Genomic DNA, 27,883 nt, shown 5'->3' on the forward strand with positions numbered 1-27,883 from the left:
TCAGGCACGTTCCACACTCAGTTGTTCGACAGCTCGTTTCATTTCTGTTGTTGCTATAAGAAGCCTTTATACTGCAGGGTGTTGACAAATGTTTACAAGCTGGCTCTTTGGAGGAAAGAAAAGAGCACAGATCTGTAGCATTTGTTGATTACTGCATTGGAGAAACTCCCAACATCGCTGATTTCAAGCTGATACCAAGAATGTCTGCACTGGAACTTGGACATGGGAAGAGACATGCACTACCAGCTCTCAAAGCACGGCTTGAGCAGATTACTTTTAGAGGAACAGCTCTCAAAGTGTAGTCCCTGGAAAATAATATCACCCAGGAACTTGTTAGAGTGCTAATTCTTGGGCCTACTGAAGACCTACTGAATCAGAAACCGGGGTGTGCTCTGTGCCCTACCTATGTGCTTAGGGCAGGGAGCTGTCCACCTGTGTAAAAGATGCCACCGTCTCCTACTGGGATGTAAGATACAAAACGAGCAAATGTGCATGCAACTTCAGTTCCACTGCTAAAAGGATAATTACTACATCTTGAATTTTTTAAATACAGTTAAACTGCCAGGTGTGGTTGTGCATGCCTGTAATCCCAGCACTCAGGAGGTGGAGGCAGGAGGATTGTTGCACATTTGAGGCCAGCCTGAGCTACAAAGTGAGTTCAAGACCAGCCTGAACTGCATCTCAAAAAAATAAAAAACAAAAAAAAACCAATTAAAACTGTGTTTAATTACTGTCCTAATTTTTACATAGTATCTTTGTTTCCAAACAATTTATCTGGTTCAGGAAGGACATTAATTTGCTTCTAAAGAAAGAGGCATATATCTTGTATTAATAACTTTATTAGAAAGTGTCCTTTTATCTAAAAAAGAAAGCCACTTAGAAGGCCTGCAAGTTAGCACTCCAGACATAATTCCATTAAATTATTTTTCTCATACTGATTTATTGTAATCAATAACTACTACCTAAGATCAAGTCATTTAAACCAAAAATTATCCAATAGAAATAATAAATTGATGTATGATTACTTTCCCCCAATTTATCAGATTTCATTTTAATAAATAAAATCTGTTTCATTAAGATTTAAAGTTAATTAGGAACTGATAAAATACACTGACGTAAGAAGTTATTTTTAGCATGCTCAATAGTGTATACTTAAGAAAACAGTGCTTTATCAAAGCAAACTTCTGGAATACGAAATCACGGCAATGAAACTGGATTAAACTGGACAGGTTTTGTGAAATTAGAATGTGTAAAATATTCTCTTTCACAACATCAGCACGGTGTAGTTTTGATAATGCTATATAAATTGGAAATAAATCATAATTTAAAAATTTAATTCAACCAGGCTGAATATTTACTCAGTAACTTTTGGGAAACCTGATGGCAACAGTGTCCTTGGTGGATTTTACTATGACAAAGAAGTGGTACCTTTCATCCAAGATTTCACACTCTACAAAGACTGAGCAAGGTTAGAGGCCCTGACATTTTCTGACATTTGGACAAAAGCCAGAAAATTAGCCTGGGCAGAGTTGGGACTTGAGACAAACAGCACACTGAAGGTGAGGGAAGAAAAGGATTAAGAGCAAATCCAGTCCACCTGTGATGCCCAAGACACCACAGATGTCTTTTAATGACTAAACAATGTGACGAGAACACATGTTTTTATGAAGTAAAGGAAAGGAATTCAGCTCTAGACATTCTGAATTTATGAAACTAGTCGTTGTCACTAGTTACTATTGTCCACGCCCTGTTCTGAAAGTTTTACACATAACAAATAATAAAATGCATCATATAATAAAATTGTCACTGTAATTTCTCAAATATGACACTATTTTATTATTTCCACTTCCCAGCTGAGGGCCAGAGAGCTGTTGCAGTCTGCCCAAGACGCACAGTTCACAGCGGCAGAGCTGGGACTCAGATCAAGGCAGACCGTCAGGCAGCACTGGCTCTTTTCTATTATGTCATTTACTTATTTTTTGAGGATGCAGTAATGACATTCAAATGGTCCAAAATCAAGATGGTATCGAGTGGTATTCATAGGAATCCTTCCTTCTACCACATTCTTTCCTCTCTATGCCTGTTTTTTTTTTTTTTTAAGAAATTACATGGAAATATGAATTCTTGTATTTGTTTATTCTCCTTTGATACTACTTGGCTTTACTTATTTTTTTAAACTGAGAAATGTACTTTGGAAATCTTTCAATGTCATACCTATACTTTTCTCCCTCATTCCACCACCTCTACCCTCTCATTCTTCTTTTTTCTTTCCCTTCTCCTTTCCTTACTTACATTTCTGTTAGTGTATCAGTAGCTACTTTAATACAATATATAACTAACGTAAATTCATATTATGATATAGGAATATGCCTATATGAATTCTAGGTAATTATTGCTTCTCTTCTTTTACTAAAAAGTAATGCAATACAATAGCTTTCCCTAAATGTTGTATCATATAACATAAGGCAAAAATTAAAGTTAAGTTTGCCCCGAGCCTTATATAATATGTCTCTATTACAAGATTTTCCAGCAGAAACACAGACTTCTCATTTCTAATAAAGAGGTTGCAACATGACATGCTTTTTATAAATGTCACAGGGAGGGTACATTCAATTTTTGTTAAGTAAGAATGACAATGAACATAAAATCACCTCAAACACAGTTTTTCATTTGGGTATAATCATTTAGGCCTTTACAATTTATGTACAAGTATCTTAATGTATTTTACATGGATGGTAGCTTTAGCAAGCCAACCCATAAACTTCCACCACAGTTTCTGGGAACTTCATGCTACTTCATTATCATTAAGAAATAAAAAAGAACCACAGATTTATGAAATATTTTTATGGGCTAAAACACATTGAGCCTATATAATTTAAGGCCTACTAATACCTAAAGTGTTTGCACTAGTTTGTAACCATTTGGAGATTAAATAACTATTGTATTCCATTTGGAAACCAATAATTATGTGTCTGTTTCCATGTTCTAATAGCCCTATGCAGGTTAGTTCACCACAAGATGGACTTATCAAATTCCATTCATGGCTACCATTGGCATTTATGTTCCCAGTCCTATTTATAAAGGGTCTAGTAAGAGGTAAGACTTTGGAAAAACAGTTCTATTTGCAAGAATAATGTAAGTTAGATGCAGGTCCCTGGCTTCATTTCAGGTCAGTATCATTGTCTAGCCACTTGTTGCCAGTGTGTTTGGCCTACAGATGTTTTTATACATATATGGTATTAAAATCATGGGTCAGTATTTCTTTCTTTTTTTTTTTTTCGTTTTTCTCCGGTACCGGGAACCGAACTCACGACCTTGCGCTTGCCAGGCAGGCGCTTTTGCCACTGAGCTAAATCCCCAGCCCCATGGGTCAGTGTTTAAAAGAAAGATTTATATGTAAAACAAACACACACAGATTTATGGCTTTTCTGGGAAAACCAGTCATCTGGTGAAACCTGGGCCCATATTTCCACACGGAAGCATTGTAGGAGAGCTGAGTCTTGATTTGACAAAGATTTGCTTTCAGTTTGCTGCAGTCAGAGCTACTCCTGTTGCACTGCCTGTGTCAAGGTCATTTGTAAGAAAGGATTACTAATCTCAAAGGTTACAATTCTTTTTTTTTTTTTTTGGTTTTTCTCTGGTACCAGGAACCGAACTCACGACCTTGCGCTTGCCAGGCAGGCGCTTTGCCGCTGAGCTAAATCCCCAGCCCCTAAGGTTACAATTCTTAAAGGATAAAAATGTAAGAACATAATCTTTCCATATACTTGTCTTGCCTTATTCACTGAAGGTTCTTCCTGGATAGAGAATTGATGTTGGTGCTAAGGCTATCATACACACTGCTGCTGACGTTTGAATGTGTTCTCTGAAGTTCATGTTCTGGAACTTGACCCCCTGCAGCAATGCTGACAAGTGGGACTTTCAAGGAATGAATACGTCCTACAATAACTAACCCACTCCTTCAACACCAGCAGAATGCACTGATGCTGGTATTGACAGAGTGGGTTAGTTATTGTGGATATGTGTTCACGATAAAAGATTGAGTTTGGCCCCCTTTTGCCTGTGTGTTCTGCCTTTCTGCTTTCAACCATGGGTTGGTGTAGCTAAAACCCCGTGATGGATATGCCCCTCTTGAGCTTGGACTTTCCAGCCTCTAGAACTGTAAGAAACAAATCAAATAAATTTCTGTTCCTTATAAATGACTTAATATGAAGTGTGCTATTACAGCAGTACAAACCAGATGGAGACACATGCTATAGCCAAGTTATTCTCTCCTCTTCCTATCATGAAATTATAGAAAAGGAGCAGTTCTTCATTAAACATTTTTTTCACCTTTACAAGTAACTGAGAGATCTTCACCTGTAAATGGCAGAAGCTGGGTGAGAGCCAGTATCGTAGCTGGCACGAACTCGTCCTCGGTAGAGTTCCACGGCAATGTGGTCTTTGTCACCTTTATAGAGGAGAATGCCACTGTCTTCATCTGTGGCAATCTGGTAGAAAGAAGTCTTGATATTACTGGGAGGTACAGCAACCAAACACATTTTATATATATAAAAAAAGATTGTTAAATACAATGAGGAGATTATACTTTGGCTTATAGTTTTCCTTATGGTTATGAGGAGAAAATGTATACTGAAAATTCTGCTTGACAGGACACTTGTCAACAGAAACTCTGTTGTAAAAAGACTCATAAAAATTGAGAAAGAAGAAAAAATGCTTAAGTGAACAGGTTGGACATGCTTAGAGCTTTCTTTCCTGGAGATTTTCACTATTCTTCCTTCTGTTCCTGTTATTGACCTTATTTTAGGCATGTACTAAATGTATCTGCATGGAGCAAGTTTGGTTCTCATATCCTACATTAAAATTCCTCATATTGATGGCATGTACAGGAAAAGAAGCTTGTTTTTATCCTGCTATCTTTCTTTTGGGGTTTTAAAGGACAAGTTATATGAAAGTAAGAATTTAGAGCCCCACACTACTCTCATGTCCTGAAAATATCCAATATGGCAAACAATGGAAAGGGGAAGACAGAAGACAGATTTTTTTTAAGGAGAACTGCTTAGCTCCAAGGAGCCCATTCCTCAAGACTTCAAAGCAAGCCTCACCCCTTGCCGGAATGTCAACATAATCAAATAAGAAGTGATGGTGTCTATAGTAAATTGCCTGAAGTCATTTCAATTCAAAATATATTAAATGCTTGCTTACCAGGTAGACAAGTAGCCATGATTTGTCCCATATTTGCTATATTTTTTACGACTAATATAGTGTAACCTCTTTCCTAAGAGTTTGAAAGACCTGTTTAAAGACTGTCTTGGGAGAACGACTCAGAACTGAAGGTTGTGAATTTCACGCCAATACTGCAAGATTCTGGATAAAGGGAAAACAGATCCTGGCTGAATCCAGCTGCTCTGCCTCACCTCTTCCCTTCTTCCCTGTGGGTCTCCTAAGAAAAGTCTCAGAGGCTCAACTGCAGAACCATAAAATAAATGGGTAAAGCACCTACTCGAGCATGAAAAGGAGATTCATACTTTGTTTTTGTGGGATTTTTTTCAAGCTTAGAATCAGGTAGTGAATAAAAATACCAGAGAGCAAAATTACTACAGTTTGTCACACAAGGAGCAGTTTCTGTGATTATGCCATGCAATTGTTAACTGGCTATTTAAGGAACACTATCATTTACAAGCTAGTGCAGATGTACTTTCTTCCATGTTGAATTTGGTCAATGATTAGATCAGCCCTGGCTGGATGGGGACTTCTCACCTGAAGAGTAATGTTTGTCTGAGGCTGAACCTTGGCTGAAGGAATTTGAAGATAGGACTCTTTGTTCACAAAATTCACACTGACCAGTTTTTCACACTTCTCGCCCTGGTAGCCAGGCAAACACTGACACACTGGTTCGTTTACCCTGATGATGCACTGAGCTCCATTCTGACAATCAAAATTATCACAGGGGCTGGTCCGAGGGAGGACCATGGGTGGAGAGAACTCACAGAATAAGCCACTACAGAATAAAGAGGAAAACAAAAACATGTTAGCTTTTATGAGATTTGAATCCTAGAAGTCTTAATTCTAAAAGTAAGTGTGCACCCCTGCTTTTACCTGTAACCTTCAGGGCAGATGCAGGTGTAGCCATTCACTGCATCTGTGCAGTGGGCACCGTTTTTACACTTGTTATCCTGGCAATCATCAAAGTCAATGTCACAGTGCTCACCGATGTATCCTGGTGTGCAGTCACACCTGTTTGAACAAGAGGCAAAATTTCAGATGCAACCGAAATCATTATAGCAGCTGCATTTCATTTAGAAATGACATTAGTTTTTTTTAAAAAAACTGATTTAGAATCGTCTTCTCCCCAAACTAATGAATGTCTACAAAACTCCACTGGCTGCAAAGTAGGGCATGGTTTTCACGGATCTGTCAGGGGATCAAAGCCTTTATCTCCTTGGTCCTGAGTTTCTGTTCGATACTGAGGGTCCGCAGTCAAAACAATAACAGGACAATGGAACCAGGGCTTCCCCCTACTTCCCTGCCTCCATCTCACTCTTCTTCTTTCCCTCCCCTTCTCCTTATTTTGCTTCAGTGAATATTATTTTTCAATCTGCCCATTTCATTTGACTGTAGGGATGACACAAGTGCTATGTTGTAAAGTCTATTAAGAATATGAAGAATACTTTTAAAATGATTAACATAGTTTTCCTATAGTGTCTAGAGGTACTGGGACAAAATATAATTATAAGAAGACCAGATTCATTAATATCAGATAGATTAATTCTCAGTGAATCTAAGTGATGATTTTGACAGTTCAAGGCAGGACTGACAGGTCGGAATAGGGGATGTGATGCAGAACTCCAGGAGCCAATTCCACGGCCAGCTTCTCAGCAGTTCACTTTCATGAAGAAGAGGGAGAGCAGATGTAGCTGCATCGATGATGAAGAAGCTGGGTAATGATGCCACTGACATTGCTAGAGCACTCCTCTGGGCCAGGCCCTGTTTCAACCACTTGGCCCTTATGGATTCATTCTGTTTGCTCTGTGGCCCAGAGATATGATGATACCATTACATCTGCTGCACAGGTGAAGACACTAAGGGAGGAAGAGGTGAAGTACCTTGCTCAGGGATACGCAGCCGCTCAATACCTTAGGCGGGAAGTGAACCCAAGCCATTTGACAAGGAAGCCTGGGCTTTCTAGCTACTGTACTATGTTGGATAATCAGTTTTAGAAGATTTCCTTTACAACCTGCCCTTCTCTAGTGCTGACCCAGACTATGCCGTCAAGGATTCAAGACCTATAATTGCCTGAAGAAAACCAATATGGTACATGTAGCAGTTTTCAGTACTATACCCCGCACGCACAGTTTCTACAGTTTAAATTACTTTTTACAGGTTAAATTACCCATGGTCAAAAATATTAAATTGGAAATTGTAGAAATAACCAATTATAAAGCTTTTAATTGGGCAGCACTGTTGGTAATAAGATTTTGCTCTGTCCTAGTCCTTCCAGCCCTGGGTGTAAATTATTCCTTTATCCTGCATATCCACACTGCACAGGCTACCTATACCATAGTTATTTAGAAACTATGTCTTAATGCTATAGTTTGGATATAAAGTATCCCCAAAGTCTCAAGTTCAAAGGTGGGGTCTAGTTGGAGGGCATGGATCACTGAATGTATGGCCTGGAAGGATGTATTTTGCCCTTGAGTCCTTTCTGTTCTTTCTGCTTCCTTCTCTCTTCTCTGCTCTTTGCCATGAGTTGAGCAGGTTTTCTCCACCAGGTCCTTTTGCTATGGCACTTCTGTCTTGGAGCCAACTGACCATGGACTGAATCCTCTGACAGCTGTGAGCCAAAATACTCTTCTCGTCCTTTGAATTGAGAGTGTCATGTATTTTTGTGCAAGCAATGGGAAAATGATGTACAAACACTGTTGGTGCTTAGTTAACCCTCATGTCATAGCTTAATACTATGCGGCAGTGCCTGTATCATTCATCTGACATTGGGTCATCATGCGGGTACTTTATCATCTCATATTAGCTCAAGAAGATGGGTAACAACAGTACAATGAGATATTTTAGGAGAGAGCTTCCATTCTCATAACTTTTAGTGTGGTATATTGTTTTAATTGTTCCATTTATTATCAGTTATTGTTAATCTTTCTTTTTTGTTTTTGTTTCTGTTTTGGGGAGAGTTGTTCATCTCTTTCTAAGCCTAAGTTATAAATTCAAATTTATCATAGATATGTATATATAGGGAAAACGTGTATATATCCTTACTCTCAGAGGCTTCAGGCATCCAGTGGAATTCCGAGCTTCCTCTGCAGATAACGTGCAGTACTGTAAGTGCTGTGCACCTGTGGAAGGGACTGTGGATGCTGCAGGCACGGCCATAGGTGGAGAGAGATTCAGTAAGTCTCCCTGTCTCCATTTTGCCCCATTCTCTTCTGTTGTAATATATTTTTATACATTGGGCTTCCCTGAGTATTTTTGCTTTGGTTTTAAGAGAGAGTGCACTGACTTTAAAAAGTCCATAAACCAGCCAGGCATGGTGGCGCATGCCTGTAATCCCAGCACTCATGAGGCTGAGGCAGGAGGATCGTTACAAGTTCGAGACCAGCCAGGGCTACAAAGTGAGTTCAAGGCCAGCCTGAGCTGCATATCGAGACCCTGCCTCAAAAAGACCAAGAAAAAAAAAAATTCCATAAACCAGAAAACTATGGTTTAGTTCCACAGAATAAGGACTTTGTATATATAACTCCTTTTTATAATAAAAAGATTCTTTTTAAACTAGAAGACTTCTTCAATAAGTGTTATTATTATTGTTTTTTACTTTAACATATCAACTTATGTTTTCCCAGTTTTTAAAATCTTTTTATTGGAAATGTTTACAGCACATAGTGATTGCATTTCTCCTGGGGAGCTGGTACATGGGCCTGACATATTTTAGTGCTTTTTCCTTCTTCTCACCTTGCCTTTCTCTCCTTCCACCTCTGAGTTCCCTTCCCTTTTGCAAACTCTGGTAAAATTAGCAAATAGAAATTGCATTTTCAAGAGGTACAACAGGAGGTTTGATAAATATATACATTGTGAAATGTTACCGTAGTAAAGTCATATATCTGTTAACTCACATAGTTATCTTTTTCCCTTTGTGGTAAAATACACAAGATGCACTCTCAGTAAATGTCAAGTATATAATACTGTGTTATTAACTGTAGTCACCAGGGGATAGACACTAGGTCTTCTGAAATCTCTTCTTTATGTCTGACATCTCCTACCCTGTAACTAACATCTCTCTATTTTCCTTACAACCAAAACTTGGTAACCAGCATTCTACTTTCTATTTCTATGACTTCAAATTTTAAAAATTCCACAACTATGTGAGATCAAGTGGTATTTTTCTTCTATATGTGATTTATTTCATTTAACATAAAATGCATTCTTGACTACATTATTTTATCTCTCAAGGGTTGCTGTAATAATTTGTACCATACATATAATTATTTTCATCTCAAAATATGTTAAAATAATGAAAAAACTCACTGTGGTAAAAAGGCAGTAATATACTATCTAGATATAAGGTTTGTCCAATAAGTTATTTGTAATTTTTGTAATTCCATGCTTGTCTATAATTCTGTAAAAGTGTTTATGGTTTATTCTGTACTAATTATCCACTGTTCTATTTCAAAAATAGTAGAATTTAAGCAAGGATAAATAAAAACTCCCGAATAAATGTATTATTACCGAATGCCAAGATTTTTTATGTAAAATGCAAAATCAGGAACTAAGTCTTATAGGAGAGCCAATGAATTAAAACAAATGGAAGTACATACCCTCTAACAGTAACAGATATTCATCTTGCATATATGAATTAAGAAATAAAATGAGCTCAGAGAAAATGTGCTTGCTCTGCAGCCAGTTGGTTTTAATGTTAAATCATAATAAAGCAAAGCACACAGCAAGTCTGAAGTTAAATGGACCCTAAGTGGCCATAGAGATTCTCGAAGAGACGGACAGGGTCTTAGAAGAGAACTTCCATCACTGTTAATGTGCACGGAGCTGCTGAAGTGCTGAGCATTAAAAGAAAGAAGAAATACTCTGAAACACTCTGAATTATTTATCTGAGAAAAGAAATCAAGTAAAAGATAATAGAATCATGCCTTTACCACAGTGGCTATATAAGAGATATTTTATATTTTCTCCTTTGCAAATGTTTCTTAAGCCCATTAGAACTCGGAGTTATATCATGACTAACATTTGCGTCTCTTTTTGGTTCCTCACACCAAGCTTCAAAAGGGAAAGAAAAGTTGTAAATAAGAATTTCTCAAAGATTGTGTTATGAGAAAAACCTATCATATTCTACCTACTCTTCTGTCTGACAAGGAGTGAGAAAAAACGTTAAGAATATAAAATAAACCACATAGAAACCCCAACACTAAGTAAGATGCATGCTTGAAAACACTGCTTATGACACATCTTGTCTTAAAAATATCTCAAAGTGATTTAAGAGATTTGTGAGGCATATAATAAAGCAAGAAAAGGAAAACTCACTGTTAGTTTAGTAGTCAGAAAGTGAAGTTGAAGCAATACTACAACTTGTACAAATAACATTTATTAGTAGAGATTTCTTTTTTACTAGCTTTATCTTGTTTGGTCGTTAAGTCTATTTTTTTCTGCCACTATGCTGCCCACACTGTGCAATTATTTATAAGAGTAACAACAGACATTCTGAATTAACCTGTTTTCAGCTAAATTGCAGATAGCTATAAAATGAGCTCATGAATTACTGACTGCTGATAACTGAACTTTCAATCAGTTAATCCACAAGCCAGCAAAATGCACTGTGTGTGCAATCGAATTGATAGCAATAGAAGAGATTTAATTAAGAATCAGTCTTCTTTTGAAAACAAGATCTCTTATTTTTAATGGCTTCTATTCACTCTTACTAATACTATATCCTATAATTACAATGCAGAAAACCCTGTGAAATCTGCTTAGCAGATAGGCAGTTCTGGAAAATTTGCCTTCTAATTTCCCTGAGAAATGATGATATTTATCTAAAGTGATGCTGTTTTATTTTACCAAATTCAAAAGTGAGTATATTAAAGACATCAGGCCTTAAATAATTCACCTATAACGTTTTGTAGAATAAAATGTAATGTATAATTTTGTAGAAAGTAAAAAATACAGCAAGATTTTGGGTTTTAGTGTTGGGTCTAAACTAAATACAGTGTCAGATAAAATCAAGCCCCATCCCCTTTCCTGTAAGACATGAAATGGAATCAGAAGGTGCTACAACTATATCTGTATATTCTAACACTTTACATTTTTAAGTCAAGCTGTAATAAAAGAATATCATCATAAGATAACATGAGAATATTTAAGTCTGACTGACCTTGGAAAGATAGTGGGACCTTTGAAATGCTGACTCCATTCCCACATCTGATTTAGACTTTGATGATTTAGTTGATAAATTTAAAAATACTAGAAATATACCTCAAATCCTGTCACTTAGAAAATTGGTCCTGACCTGAGAACTTTATGATTTTCTGATTCGTATGGCAATTAACCTTGGGTCATTTCACTGAGAAGCATGTGGAAGTGAATAGCTATAAAGTGCTCCAAAAATATGTGCTGGCTATAGAAGATACACAATAAATATGAGGTCAAAGAACAAATAATGTTGCTTTCTAACCATTTGATGTAAGTACAGCTCAACTTCTGAACCCAACTGTGTCACGCCTATGAAACCCACCTGCCATCTCTAGAAACCAAATGTAGTGTTCATATACTATAAAATGTCTTAGACGTAACATGTATTAGAAAAACCACCCAACTGGAAATGATCAAACCTAGCTCTGGCTCTGCCAATAAATAACCAAGAGATCTTTGGATGGGCATTTAAACTTGCTCAGCCCTGATTTCCTTCTGTTTAGATGATCTCTAAACTACTGGCAGCTCTACCCAGAGAGGATGCTGTTGACAGACGCTTAAAATCTTTCAGGACTGCAACTATGAAATCATGGAATTTGGAACAAAGCGTACTTCAGAAGTATTGCTGTGGTGGAAAAAGAAATTATTTTGATATTCTGAATCCACTTGTGGAGGCCCACTATCGAGCAGGAGCATAAGAGTTCATCATCTCACAGGACATATTTAAAATGAAAGGACACTACCAGTAATTACAGTAAGACAAGAGGCATAGACGAGGACTGACCAGGGCCAACTACAATGCACAACCACTCTCTATTTCCTACCTTGGGTAGTCAAATTATTATTTTAGACCACAGAATTTTCATTTCTATTAAAATCAATTTCTCTATTTTACCTCCAAGGTATCTTCAGGTAAGAAGTATCTAGTGGCTATAGGACGTTCAATTGGATTAGCCTTCAAAAAAATCTAAAAAACTGACTCAAAGGCTACTTTATTCTGTAAATCACTTCTCTGAATGAACAATGGGAAGCCTTATTTTCTTCTGCTTCAGTGCACTAAAATGAGTCCACGCTGCACAAGAGCATCTGGAAAACTGTCCACAGCACTTGTACGTCCCTTTAATCCTGAGCGAAGGCGTGAAGCTAGCGTGGTAGAGAAAAAGGACTCCAGAAAGAATAGTACCCCCACTGACTGTGAGCCCCAGGCAGCCACCGACTTACTTGAATCCCTTTGGCGTCAGGATGCACTTGGAGTCATGCTGGCAGGGATTCAGGTCCTGGGCACAGAAGTCCAGTTTCTCCTCGCACAACTCGCCTGCAACATGGCAAACAGCGTTAGTTTACACAGAAAGGTCGGCAACTTCCTGTCTGTGGTCTGTGGCATGGGTCTCTGAGGTTAGTGCAGCTCACAATGGAAAGCAACGTGGGGAAAAGTAACAAAACAAAAACCCTCACCAGACAAAACGTAAGCAAAACCCACAAGTGATGAGGTCAGAAGGGCCCATGTCGGTCTTGGTCCTGTTGCTAAGTAGTTGTATGATTTAAGATGGTACAACTATAGCGAGGTGTGAGCCCTTTACAATACACTGTTGGAATTAGGTAAAGGAAATTCAAGTGCTTTACTCTTGATTTATTTATTTGCTTATTTATTTACAGAACTTTCATTGAGATATAACGCACCAAGGAATAAATGAACACTGAATGAAGAGTTAGAAATTTAACCCCTCAGGTGAACAGAATCCACATCCAAAAGTACTCCATTTATCAGCCTCCTGAAGCCTCTTTTATGTCCAGTTCAGTCACTTAGTTCTCCCCGCTCCAAGCACAAGGTGACCCCTATCTTGATAAGACCGTTGATTAGTTTTGTCTGTTTTTGAGCTTGGTATGGATGAAGCCATTTGATATATGTCCTTTTATGTATGGCTTATGCTGTGGATATACATGCAAAACATCCACTAATCTTCATAGTCTCCAAGCCTTACAAATCTAGAAAAAATACTTGGCTTCCTTTTTATGAATCATTGCAATAGCTCCAAAGAATACTTCCTTGGCACATCCACTGTATCATAATAAAAAAGTAAAAGCAAAGTAGGGGAAGAATACACACTGTTTCTCTGAGTGTTGGCTAAGTCATGAAGAATAATTTTGATCAATAAACAAAAATTTTAAAAAAAAGCTATGTACATCCTAGGCACTGTATGTTGAATCATGCCTGAAAATCTCTTAGGAGATTTCTTCCAATATGAATAACACAGTCACTATTTCTGATATGTTAGACCAAGTATAATTTTCACTGAGAAGACTTTTCCAATCATTTTGTAAGATAGTAGGGTGACTGACTAGACAGGTATATTTTAAAAAGTTCTTTTCTCATTTTCTACCGCCTAAACTACTTTCTAAATTATTTTACATACAATAAATGAATAAAGTGACAGATCTATAGGCTGCTGTTTACTTCCAAGAAACTATTAAAAACTTTCACTTATTCAGTCTGAATTAAAGTGGTACTGGCTTAAGAATCAGGAGTTCGCAACACTTGCTCTTGATGTAAGACTCTCTTGGTAAGGTAAAATGCTATTGATGGATAGAAATAGCTGTCGGCTGAATGAGACATACTATTTAGATTTCTAGGATCTTTTCTTACGATCTAAGTATATAAATATATTCATTAGTTACCATAGCAAGCTGTTTTCTATCTCTTAAATGAGCTAATTGCACTGAAAGTCTCATAAATTGCTTCCATAAGATTTTCTATGTCTCTAAAGTTGTAGTACAAAAGTTTTTAGCAGTATGTACATGGTGAGCTATTTTTACACAGCTTTTTTAAAGATTTGCAATTTCAATGAGAATGACTTTACATTAGAAACCTAGATGAGATTTATTCATTATAGTTTATAAGCCTATCATGATGAAATACTTTTCAATTTAGTAATTAAATCTATCCAGTTGGGCTACAGACTGTTTGCAGTAGGCTCTACCCAAGGCACTTTTAAAAATTTGCTGGTGGATAGGGGCTGGGGATTTAGCTCAGCGGCAAAGCGCCTGCCTGGCAAGTGCACGGTTGTGAGTTCGGTTCCTGGTACCGGAGAAAAACCAAAAAAAAAAAAAAAAAAACCAAAAAAATAAATAATAAAAATTTGCTGGTGGAGAAAGACCTTTTAGATACATAATTAATGTAATTCTATATAATTTTTACTTAATTTGAAAGTAAGAAAATATTTTAAACTGGTAAGAAAAGGGAAATGTTTTATTTTATTCACTGTGGCCCAACCAAATCCAATTACATCGAACTATGGCTTATACACAATTCTCAACTTTTACTATATGGCGTGGTGCTACATGCTGAGGGTACAAGTTAGACTGTAATTGATCCAGTCCTCAGTCAGCTTCCAGTCTACCAGTAGGAAAACTCTCAGCTAGAGACAAAATGTAGAGAATGAATTTTATCTCTAAGAGAATAAAACAGTTAACCCCTTCTTCTCCATGAGGAATTTCTGCATAGATCCCATAGGGTCAGAATCTGCTGGCTAAACAAATTGACAAATCCATAATGAAGGGCTTTAGAGTAGCACACCAACCTGAGTGTGAAATGCTCCATGTCAAGGACCTATTTCACTCCTCTGAAGAACAGCATGAGTACACTACTAGTCATAACGAAGGTTGCACGTGAGTGTCTGTGGTCAGCAAATAACTACACACCAGGCTATAAGATTGCCTGATAACTAAAAAAAGTGACCTCTTTTTGCCATCACCAAACATTTTGATGCTAACAAATATTATGACAGCATCTTCTTTATTCTGTTACTGCCTACCTCAGTTCTAAGCTCCATCTTCCACCTTGTACTTGGTCATCTGGGTCTATTCATTATTTTATCATTGCATTTCAACTCCATGCCTGGGATAATGGCTTTTACTTTGGCTTTCATAATTTTCTTTGGCATCTGTTGTCAATTTTCTCATCTAGGGTTGTGTCTATCTTGTTATAGGATTAAATATAATATGAAATATCTTTATTAATAAGCATTTATACAGTGCTTCCTACTACATGCCAGTTTTATTTTTGGTTTTTTTTTTGGGTATTTGGAATCGAACTCATGACCTTGTGCTTGCCAGGCAGGTGCTGGGCCACTGAGCTATATCCCCAGCCCCCTATGTGCCAGTTTTAAACCTTGTATAAATAGACAGTCACTTAATATTCACGACAACCCTTTAAGTTCAGGTTGTCAGGTGCCACTGATATGTAAGCATCTTGTATTATTGACATTAAACTTGTTCCCCGTGACTGTTAACAGAAGTGTTGCCACATTTATTTTTTACTTCCATAGAGTGTGATACGATGTCGTCTTGAAATAGTATTTCATGAAATGACTATTCAAATAAATAGTTTTAAAACTCAAGCTTGTCTACTTATATTCAAGTTGGGATTCATTTTTGCTTTTAGACATTTTTCTGTTTATTACTTAGTAGGTCATTTAATATTAGTAACAGCATAACTTCTGTCCTTCATTTTAAACATTACTTTATATGTTCTCTGATAGAATGGTAAACTTTTTGACTAGGCTGTCTCTCTAATTTTTCTTAAGTGTATTCAATTGTACTATATTTGAAGACAAGGCAATTTTTAAAGTTTACATGATATGCCACAGTGGTGAGTCTTCAGAGCTCAATATTAGGCAGTACAATAATGCCCTAGACAAGTACTGGTTGAATATCCACTTCTCAAACACAATATGAAAATTGGCTGTTTAACGACGAATTGTTTGTCCAGGAAGAACAGTGCACTAATTGCAGTGAGCTAAGATACTCTCAGTTACTGCTATTAAAACAGTGACCCAAAATTTCATTGCACACACTTTACTCTTTTTTACTCTTTTCTTTTCTATATGTGGAGTCAGAGACATTGCTGAATCAGTGGGAAAATGATGGAAAATGAACTGAATAATGATTTTTGATGGTCCAGGGTTTGAGATAACTTCACCAATAGATGCCTTCCTCCTTGAAATAATAAAGTGCAAGATGACAGCAGAGAAAGGCAGACAGAGTCTTTATTGCATTCCATTTAGTGCAGTAGTTGACTTCAGTGCAAGCAGAGTCATGTATGTTTAACTTGCTATCAGAGAAGGTGTCAGCCCATCTGTGCCAGTCAGGGCAACTTGTCTAAATACAATTCAAATTTCTTCTGCTCATGAAGGTTTCAAGAGATACAGGAAACCGGTGCTCCATGATCTGCCTCAAACTCACCCTCTCATTTCATTTTTTTTTGCCTTGGACCCTTAAGTGTCCCCCAGTAACAGAACAATAGCATGTAAAGCATGACTGTCTGGTCTTTGTGATTTCACTTTTCACTAGATACACAAATTAATTTCCCTCCTAAATCTGGTTTCTAACACTGTTTTTTTGTGTGTGTGGATGACGTTAGGGTGGTAGCTATATGTGCTCATGCTAATTGTTTATGTTCTAGAGTAGAAACAGTGGTCAACCAGGTAACTTATTACTTCTTCTCAGGAAAACTGAGGTCAGTGAATGGTCCACTGGTAACTGAGGTAGTTTGCTGACAACACCTGAACACCCAGAATTTTCTGAAGACAAGCACAACCTGTCTTTAGCTGAGGTACCTTTTTAGTGAGAATGTGATGCCTAGTTCTTGGATCATCCCATTTGATTACATCTGTAGGTAAAGATGGGACTAGATATGGCTCCCATTCTACAGTCACACGAGAGGGATGTGGCAAGAGCAGTAGCCATAGCCCTATAAGGGATGATTCTTCAAAGGCTTGCTCTTAGGAGCAGCTATAATTCAGCTATACTGAACACCTGGTTTCTGGAGAACCTAGTGTGGTGGTAATGTGATCATTCATCTTGGCTTGCTCAGATCAATCCCAGGTAACTGCCAAGAGTATGGCCGTGGACTGACGTAGTGCCCTAACCTGGATAAAGGCCACAGTCACCTTCTCAGTGGAGAAGTAACAGCTGATGATGTTCTGCTTAGAGGGAAGCGGTTCACTACTGAAAAGAGGTCTTAGGGCGAATGTGTCCTCACTGAGTGAAATGACTTTTGGGTTGTCCTCTCTCCTCTTCTTGCAAGGATCTTCTTCAGCTATAACCAGCATCCCAGAATTGACTGGTTGCAGTGAAATGAACTATTTTCTAATTTGGGGAGTCAGTTTTTCTTTGGTTAGAATGAGAGTTAGAAATTGAAGACTTATAAGGTTCACCATGGCTCTAAAATATCTTTCTTAAGAAAAATCCTTCTAAATAGATAGACAATGCAGATGGTAAGCTACCAGAGGGAGTACCGTGCTCGGCTGTACAACACATTACTGCATTTAGCCTAAAACAGTATTAGGGCTGACAACAGTGTCAACGTGTGCCCACAGCCCCGGTGGTACCAATATTGCGAATATCATTGCGGTGAGGCAGAAACCTCAACGCACATTGATGGCTCTTCCGAGAAACAGGCATGGCCTTACCACCTGCTTCATTTTAAATCCTTAAGCCTGATCGTAATGTTCTTTCCTCTTAAGCACAGAGAAATCCATCTTACTTTCCTCTGTACTTCTCTCCTAGAATTTCATCTTTTTGTTTTAATTACTTATTATCCCTTACTGAAACAGTGTAAGAAATATTATGCTGATTTCCTCCCTAATAGTTACACTGTAAATGTGCCTATGGTTTCATTTCTAATGATTCTGAGAGTGAATCCCTCACCATCTATTTTGAATGTAACTGCATAAAGGAACTTGTCTGCACTCAGAGTATAAAGCTATCCCTATTCTCATGAAGAGAGGAGAGGCATATTAATCCAATAATGTAACAAATAAATATAAAATTGCCTCAGTGCTAAGGGCTCAGTGGGTGTTTCTCTGTGTTTTAGAAGTTGGACTGAGGAGCCGAGAAAGAGTAGACAGTGAGAAAATGAGGTGAAGAGGAAGTGAGGTGTGCAGCACACAGGCAGGGGCTCCATGCGGGCAGCATCCTGCAGAGTCCTGGCTCTGAGAGGCGGATAAGGCATGTGAGCAGTGTGGGACCCGGGGAAGACACAGAGGTCAGCAGGGGCCATGTGCTTGTGATGTCTCCAGTAGCTCTATTAACAGAATTAAGCAGGAGAGGTGGGAAATTTTCGAGTTACTGGAGAGATGGTCAATTGCCTTCTACTTACCAAAGAAATGTGGGCAACAGCGTGGCTCTTCAAGGCATGCTTAACCCTCAAGCTTGCCCAGCAAAAAGAAGTTAATCATTCTGTCCTCAGATTAGGATTTCTGGAATTTTCCAACTCAAATCACTATTTAAACTATTAATCTTTTTTCACACAATATGGAGCAATACGCAAGGGTGTGGAATTAATAATGGGATGCAGCTTCTCTATTTAATTTTTCCCAGAGTCTGCCCTTTGAATTCAGGATGGGAAATTTTCAAAAGAGGTAATTTAAAAAACCAGTACACAATGTGTCTAAAACACTCAACTTTCCTTAATGTGGCTAGCTTCTGCTTGTGCAGTTCATTAGATTTTTTTCTCTAAAGTAGATAAAATCTAAGATCCATCCTGGGGGTCATGGATGTATGACGGGTGGGGAGGATTCTAGGGCAGACAATGCTGCCTATTCATAAACTAGGTTTTATTTTTTCCTTCCTTTTTCATAATGAGACAGGATCATTGATATTGATAATGATAGAGAGAGGTCTTAGGACAGGGATCTGAATAGCTGGGCCGGGATTCTCATGTTAACCTTAATCAGTTAGGACATTTTCAAATACACTTGTAACAAGGGAGGAAGTCGGGTTCAATGCCTGACCGAATCCCCAAGAAATAAAGGGTAAATTACATCATTCTTGAAATATTTGATTTTGAGCCTAGGTTTTGCTCAAGAAAAGGCTGAATATATGGTACTGATATCACTGCTTGAATTAGCTCAGCAAAGGAAGGTATCAAAAGAAGCAACCAGCTGAATGACATGCATGAGATTTAATTTCTTAAATCCGCACCTCTTGAGGGCAAAAGATACATTCATTTACATTTTTGTATTTCTCCATTCTCACTGGCTGTGCTCATTAACTGTCTGGCATAAACTAGATACTGGTAAAGAGATGTGAAAGCTAACACTCATTTGCGTGATTACGGTAGGTAAATGCTTTTAAAATGTCAATGAAGGAGATCCAGATGGTATACAGTGCAATATAAAGAAGAGATAACAAACACTGGTGGCAGATTTGTTTTCTGACTTTAACCTGAGTCACGTCCTGCAGGCTAGACTTGCTGGGTCATTCGTGGAGTCTTGGACACCCTGCTCTTTCCTCTGCCGAACAATGATCACTGCAATAGGAAATAGAGTGGACCGGGGGAGGACTGCAGGGATTGTGCCTGTCTGCACCGTACCTTGTTATGTTTGAGAAAAGCTAACCTGAAAAGACCTGAATGTTTCTCTTTACCAAATTTAAAAAAATCTATTTGAGTCCTACAAAAATTGTACATTTTTAATTTGTGCTTTACATATATACAAATGGAAATATTCTCCTCTTGCAGACCTTGTACGTGGCAAGGAGGTGGACAGAGCTTATGAAATTATGGAAGTCATCCTAGGGCAGTTGAATTGGACCTGACAGGAAATGCAGTCATTTCATCCCTCAGTCTCCCCGGGTAATTTCTTCCAGGACCCTCTTAAAAATACCCAAACTTCTTGATAAATTGCCAGTTTTTGCCTAGAACCTATACTCATCTTCGTATCTACTTTAAACCATCTGCACAGTACTTACAGTTCCTCACACAATGTATATGCTATGTAAAGTGGTGTTTCACTGTACCGTACAGGGAACAGCAACAAGCAAAAGGGTTTAGTACAAATGTAATATTTTGCCTATACACTTCGAGTTTGCAGTTTGCTGAAACCACAGACGAAACAATCACAGGTATGAAGGGCTGACCACATTTATATTTTCTTGTCTTTTGCTAAATTAAGCCCATCTTTTATTGCAGCCGGTACTCGAGGTTATAATCCCATGCACCAGAGAGCATGAACAAAGGAACATGTCCAGGCTGCAGTCTCAATATTTAGCACGTTTATCAGTTGTGATGAGGATAAACGACTCTATTAGGAAGGAAAGGGTTATCCATGAACATGGTTTCTGTTGTTTAGTTTTTGAGAATGAACTCATTCTGAGTATTTCTTTTAATAATCTGCTGCTATTTGTGTTTATTATTTTGAAACTTATCTTTGCAATTAGAAACACTTAGCTGAATTTCAAAATATGATCAATAAATCCCACAGACTGCTCCTACTTTTCTAAATTTAAGTGGATCCAATTGTTATGATGAAATGCAGGGAACTAATCTTTTTTTTGGTTTTTCTCCGGTACCGGGAACCGAACTCATGACCTTGCTTGCCAGGCAGGCGCTTTTTGCCACTGAGCTAAATCCCCAGCCCTGCAGGGAACTAATCTTGAGGGAGCATGAATTTGTGAAGATGCATGAGCCACTGATAGGTGTCTTTTCATGAAATATGCACAAAATGGGATTTGTACACAATCAGGACTCTGCCACAGAGAAAGCCCATGAAATAAAGTTAATCGTAACTCAATATAAAAAGACTCCAGAGAATGCACTATTAATATGGGTTATAAGAAGTCTCACAGAAGGAAAATCATTTTCTGGTGCTCATTTTGTTTAAATGATATGAAATTAGTTGCCTAACAATGCTCAGCTACCTAGGAGTTAAGCACTTTAGAAAGTGTTTCTCTTTACTTGAAATCAGTATCATTGTTATCTTATGCTCTTAATGTACTCAGGATCTGAGAAGTGATAGCTTTGCACTCATCAAATACCTGACCTAATCTGAACTTGCAGTCAAGAATCAAGGCCAAGGAGTTTGCCTCATGGCCAGGATTATGGCTTTTCATATCATTTTCGATACTGAACACGGTGTCCTGCCCAAGGTGTTTTCTCAATAAACATCCTATGCATTTTTAAATGGAAAAACTTACCTCTCCAAATAAACAAACTAAAAAGGAGGTGTTTTTCAGTACTTCCTTCTTGGAACTCTCAAGCTAAATAATGTAGCCAATTCCAACAGCTACTGAAAGTCCAGAAAATATTTGACTCATGTTTCAAAATAAATAAATCCACATCAGACTGAATAAGAGTGGTTCAGCTAAATTGTTGTTCTGAGCTCAATGGGTACTGCCTTTTAACTCGTAAGAGCAAAGCGTTCTTTTAAAATGTTTTCTGAGATTCAAATACTTTAAGAAAACTTTGAAAGGCTGGCAGATGAATGCAAACCACATAATATTACTGGGCTGACACAGTATTTTTTCCGGGTAAAAAACACTGTAACTTCAGTTTCTCTTATTTGAGAATCTCAAGTATGTTTACAACTATACTGACTTTGATATTCAGATCTTACGCATCTCAGAGCAGCATTAGTAACAGCAGAATCACTGTTATTAAATCATGAAAGGCTAAGAACATACACAAAAACTTAAAAATATAGCCTACCCAGTTCTTTGGTATGTGATATCCTTACAATTCAAAGCAAATGGTAAAGGTAAACAAATAGTCTATTTGAAGTATGTATAGAAAATACAACTTTAAAAATAGTTTTAGAAAAGAATATAGTAGTGAAAAATCTGGCGGGAGAAATTTCTTTCATATATATAATTTAGGTATAATTTTGTTACCAAATTCTCATAAGTATTCTTCGGTCAGAAGAATGGCATCTAATAATCCAAACCATGCTTCACTTCTATGATACAAAACTCAAACTTGCCACATAGGGGAGCTTCGGATATTCCTGAAGGACAGACATTTAGAATTTTACTATTCTCTTACGTCCTGTTTCGAATAATTTGTTAACACTTGTGTGAAGTAGGACACACACCATTTTCCTTGTTTCACAGAATTGAGAACTAAAACTGAGAGAGGTCCTAAAATTTATAAACATTGTTTCCGAAATCTGAGCTTTTCCCCTCACAGACCATCACTTGCTCTACCTGAGAGAAGGCAACCTCCGTGTGCGAATTAATCACATAGGCATTGACGGGAGCTTTCTTCCTTTAGTGTCTAAAATAGATTGTGTTTGTCCACTTAGATTTTGTGGTTCCCTATTTAGTCTTTGCAAACATTCAAAAGAACAACTGTGTAGAGAAAGCTGAGGGGAAGGTAGGGAAAGCAGAGGAAAAGCTTGTTTGGCAACAACTAGTAGGGGCCCTGTGCCATGACACAGGAAGCCATGTAGGCCGGAAATAGGAGGGGCCAAGGGGAGGGGCTGCTTCCAGGCCAGGCAGCCATGGCCATCGCAGGCTTCAGGGTCAGCTGCACACCGGTTTGCATATGGGCCCCTATTTAGGAGGGGGAGGTGCATATCCCCGGTAGGTGCTTTATTAATATTTTGTAAATATTATTGCCTAAATTGTTATTATTCATATCTGTAGAGCTTTTATATTAACAGTCTGTCAAGTAATTACAAAGGTTCTTTGGATTTTAAGGAAATGAACTTGCACTACAAAGAAATTAAAATTCTGTCTCAAATTATCTTTTGGTTTAAAAATACATAGAAAATAGCATGACTGCTTTTAAAAGCAAAATCAGCAGAAACGTCTTAGAAATAAAAGAGATCTTTTATGAACATAAGTGTGAAATGTAGTCAACACATGAATCCATGTGGTGGTTTCAAACACTGCCTCACTGCCAAGCTTGTTCCTGAGAGTACATATATTTTCTATTTAGGGTCCTATCCCTGTGATACAATAATTGCTGTCAGGTTTCTGTGTAGACTCAAGTCTGAGATATCCCTGCTCAAGACCATCATTTGTTTAAAAAAAATTAAAGCTATTAGTTGGCCAAGGAAAATACTGGATACATTAATCGACAGGCAGATAATAGTGCACATTATATTTTTACATTCAAAAATGTGAATCCACCTTTTCATGCTTTTCAGCTGTACTCTGAACATCATAAGACTAAATAATTAAACGAGGTAGACCACCCAAACAAGGCGACAGAAGAAAATGAAATCCTTAACAAGAGACCGCTGCTGTCTATATTAGTCTTATAATTCTGCATGCTTTTCATGTATAACTGGAACTGGGAAAACAACACATTTTTCTTTCAAGACACTGTTCCCGGACTTAGTATTTAAGGACTTTTAGTAAGCTGAGTGATTAAAAATCTAATACTGTTGGGTGTGGTGGTACATGCCTATAATCCCAGCACTCTGGAGGCTGAGGCAGAAGAATCATCCTGAATTTGAGGCCAATGTGGAATACATAATGAGTCCAAGTACAGCCTGAGATACGTGGTGAGACTGTGTCTCAAAACGATAACAACAAAGCGTCTAATGACATTAGTTAAAATTCTGAGTCGCTAAGATAAAAGTTCATGAAAATTCCATAACGGTTCCCCATATGTGGGTATTACTGTAACAACTACATGACTCCTTTGTCGGGACGCTGATGTATATGTATACTGGGACCATACTGATGTCATTGATTAAACACGCCTCTCTGTATGCTTCTAAAAGACTGACTTTATCTTCACACAATTCTATAAGAATTAGCCAAGTTAACTTTTTATTAACTTTTTGGTTTTTGCAATATTTGTTTTGTAAAATGTTTTAATAAGTGTACACAGCTTAAAATATGCTATGATTTCATATTACTAAAGAAATACATTTAAAGTTATGGGAGAATTCCTACCACTTTAAAGCTTTTCTATTTACAGTTTATTTATTGTACTAAGTGACCTATGATTTTCATTATAAAGACAATATATGTTCATGGTATCTTTCTTTTTCTTTTAAAGGAGTGAAAAATGATATTTAACATTTGGTTCCTGAAATCTCCATTGGTAATTGAGACTTTATGTCTATACAATACTATGAAAATAATTTTTTACAGTGAGATAGAGTCTGGCAGCTTTTAAACCACTGGACAAAAGTTCTCAATCCCTTTATGTTACAGGTTGTGCTTTTAGTGTTCTAAGAACTATCCCTAACATCAAGTCACATGGTATCTTTCAAAAGTAAAATTATAAGACAAGTATGAAGTAGAAAGTATTAATTTCTTTTCCCAGCTACCTCCCTTCACACTCAGATTTTCTATTACAGCCATCTAGAAATTGACAAAGTGTACTTTAGAGGACCACTATAGAGTGTTTGATATAATTTTACATATACCAAGGATTTAATTACTGATTTGACATATTGCTTTCCAACTTCATATTTGATCAATATTCCTTATCATGCACACACAGTAAAACCTGCGTAGCTTTAAAAGGGAGAGGAAAACGAAAAGGAAAATCATAATAGACTTAAAAGGCAACTAACCTTTTTCCACCTCATTCAGATTAGCAGCTGGCAGCGACAAAGACAGAAGAGACAAAAGACTTTTTACATTGCAATACAACAGTGGAGCACATGAAGCCAACGCATAGCATTAACAGAGAAGCCAGGGTGAGAGAGCAAACTGCAGTAAGGCTTAGACTTCTTACCTACATGAGCGAAGGCACAGACAGAGAAAAATGAGGCCAAAAGTCAATGGCATTGCAAGGCAGCGCGATGGCTCTGCCTCTGAACCAGGTGATGGAATAACTAGAGTTTTACTGTTTGAAATGTACAATGAATGGTTAGTGTGTGGGAGTCAGATTTGTAAAACTAAAACAAAAAGATAATAGTATAAAATGGAAAAGGTACTGTGTTCTGAATGTTTTCCATGAAAGAGACTCTAGGAGTATACCTGAGAAACTTCCACAAAAACTTCCATTTTACTGACTTTCTATAATCTTAGGCAGAAGGAAAGCTGAACTGTGGTCAATTTTGCAACATATTTGTGGGGTCTCGTGCAGTTACCTGTGATGCACAGTGTTGAAATAGCAGATTTGGGGTTTTGATGGTTGGGAAATTTGGCAGTGTACATTTTTCAATTCAGCACCTTTTCTAATACTAGAGCCTAAGTGAACATGTCATTTCCAATGCTACACAGGTGCCATCTTTCCAATTTTCCTTTGGAGCTTGTTTATTTTTTTTTTTTTTTTTTTTTTTTTTTTTCCGGTACCGGGAACCGAACTCACGACCTTGCGCTTGCCAGGCAGGCGCTTTTGCCGCTGAGCTAAATCCCCAGCCCCTGGAGCTTGTTTAAACAAAAAAAAATCCTTGACAATTTATGGATGAGAAATGTTTTGTTCTTAAAAAAGCTATAATAATAATTAATTTTTTTAAAAAAATCTATCTCCAGAACCTCCCAAACTAATGCTAAGACTATAGAATTAAGTTTTAAATTATGTAGATTTCAAACTCTTACTTTTCTAATACTTGGCAGAATGATTTTAACTTAGAATCATAGGGAATTCTACTTCTCCAAAATTAAATTCGCTGAAGAAAACACTAGCAATTAAGAAGTGTGTATTATGCAACTGAAGAGACAGTTGGTGGGTTGCGGTGGACAGAATAGTCATGATGAGTTGAGCGGAGAGGGTACGGTGGAATTCTGGAAACAGAGGAACAGTATTAGTCCCTACAATGTATGCGGTCAATCTCTCTAGCAGAAAAGAGCTCAGGGTTTTCTCTTCTGATGAGTCATTATCAACTTACTGGGATGCTTGGGTCCTCAGGGTTTAACTAAACTGGATACATTTCCCACTGGTAGTTCACTTTCATTTTGAATGGTTTCAGCCCAGTTTACAGCCTGGTCATCATGTCATGAGTCCTCTGTCAGACTTCTGTCAAATCTGAGAACTTTCTTCACTGGCAACTTTCTGTCCATTTTGACTCTACCACAGGAGCCACATGCAAACACCATAATAACTTGCGAGCTTTTTCTATGAGGTTTTATTTATTCCTACTAAGTAGACATAACTTTAGGATACGGAGTTAAAAACCTTCCAGAAAAAAGTACTTGTAACTTGAATGAGTTTTAATCAATGACAACATTATTATATTCCCTGAGCACATCAGGTTTCTTTTCCCAGATCTTATGGTCATTAATTAGACTGCAAAATTACATTTAAAACGATAGAGTCAAACTGTAGGAAAATTATTCCTGAACTGCAGATTTGGATGAAACAGGATAGAAACTCTAGAGGATGATTTATCCTTTCCTCTAAATAAAGGCCACTCATGTACCTCAGGTTTCAAAATGTGCACATGGCTGTTGGATATTTTGCAAATGCAGTCATTTCACATATATAAAAGCACTACAGTTAAAAGATGAGTTATAAAATTTGCCTTTTAGATCTCATCTTTACTGCCAAAGTATCAAATTCTTTATGGCCCACAAATTCCAATGTAGATTTATAATGGTAATATATTTACATACTGTATACCATGTACTTTCTCTTGAGTTCAGTATTTTTCTTGATTCTTTGCCCAAATGAAGGCGATCCAATATCTGTAATAGCTGTAAATAAAAAAGACTAAAAGAGTGTCCATTTTTGTCCAGAGCCAAATGGCTCTTGACAGATACTCATGGTAGGTTTTTGCTTGATGACTTTTATAAATGTCACATTTTGGCTAAGAAGTGATTTTTCTAGACTTTGGGTTGTTATGCTGCTTCAAAGGAATAAATCTGGTATAGAAGGGGGAGTGAGGTTTCATCATAGTTCTCAGAGAAACCTTAGATATACTGAGTTGAATCACTTAGTTTAAGAGGATATATGTTTAAATTGAACAGGTGTAGGACAGGAGCTTGGGAAATGAAGGAAGAGCAGGTAAGACAAACACTCAAAAAAGAAAAAAAGAGAGAGAGAGAGGGAGTTAAGAACAAGGAATAGCAAATCTAAAGCCAAAGCACGGGTCCCTCCAAACCAACTCAGAAATATCTACCACCATTGTAAATTATCAACAAAAAGATATACAAGAACCTGAACACAGCTGTGTTTCTAAGCCCAGGTCTCATAAGGAAGGAGAGGTGTAACTAATTTCCTGGTTTCTGTACTCACAAAGGCACACAGAATGCAAATGTGCTTTCAATGCTTGGGTCAAATTTGTTTGGTGGAGTCAGAGCAGGTTGGTTTGCAGAGGCCTCCAAAAATAAGTGGGTTCTTAAGCTTTTCTCTAATGATCAGAACAATGATGGAAAAAGAGAATCATTCTATCCTAAGAAGATAATAAGCAACAGATTTTGGTGCAGACATAGGGCTTCTCATACACAGGTACAACTAGCCCGTCCGATAAAGTGATATCTACATACCCTCAAAAACTTAAGGTAGCTATAGGGGCTCTAAAATCTGTGGCCACAGGTCATTAGACAGTGTTGGAAGTCTTACATAAGTGATACTGGTTCTAGAAGGTCAAAACTATGTAGCACCCTAAATTCTTTTTAGCTACACCAGTGTAGGTTCCTGTTGGATACAATGACTATGCTTCATTAATGAGAATATAAAAAATGCCCACTAAGCATGGTAAGCACTGTATATATGTAATACAGTACTTAGGGATCCAGCCCACTCTAATCATTCTACTGGGAAACTTGATATGAG

General features: G+C 37.5%; 1 protein-coding gene across 4 annotated transcripts in view; it reads right to left on the bottom strand.

Moving 5' to 3' along the window:
• Slit2 (slit guidance ligand 2) overlaps window positions 1–27,883 on the bottom strand; it is a 331,184-nt gene that overhangs the window by 16,272 nt on the left and 287,029 nt on the right. For all 4 annotated transcript variants that reach the window (XM_005402479.2, XM_005402476.2, XM_005402478.2 and 1 more), the window contains 4 exons: window positions 12,643–12,736; window positions 6,100–6,237; window positions 5,761–6,001; window positions 4,360–4,490 (listed from right to left, as the gene is read on the bottom strand). In XM_005402479.2, the coding sequence (XP_005402536.1) occupies window positions 4,360–4,490; window positions 5,761–6,001; window positions 6,100–6,237; window positions 12,643–12,736 (604 nt within the window). The remainder of the gene's footprint in view (window positions 1–4,359; window positions 4,491–5,760; window positions 6,002–6,099; window positions 6,238–12,642; window positions 12,737–27,883) is intronic.

The sequence above is a fragment of the Chinchilla lanigera genome, unplaced genomic scaffold, assembly GCF_000276665.1.
Source record: "Chinchilla lanigera isolate Chin_1 unplaced genomic scaffold, ChiLan1.0 scaffold00079, whole genome shotgun sequence".
In the NCBI taxonomy this organism is placed as follows: domain Eukaryota; kingdom Metazoa; phylum Chordata; class Mammalia; order Rodentia; family Chinchillidae; genus Chinchilla; species Chinchilla lanigera.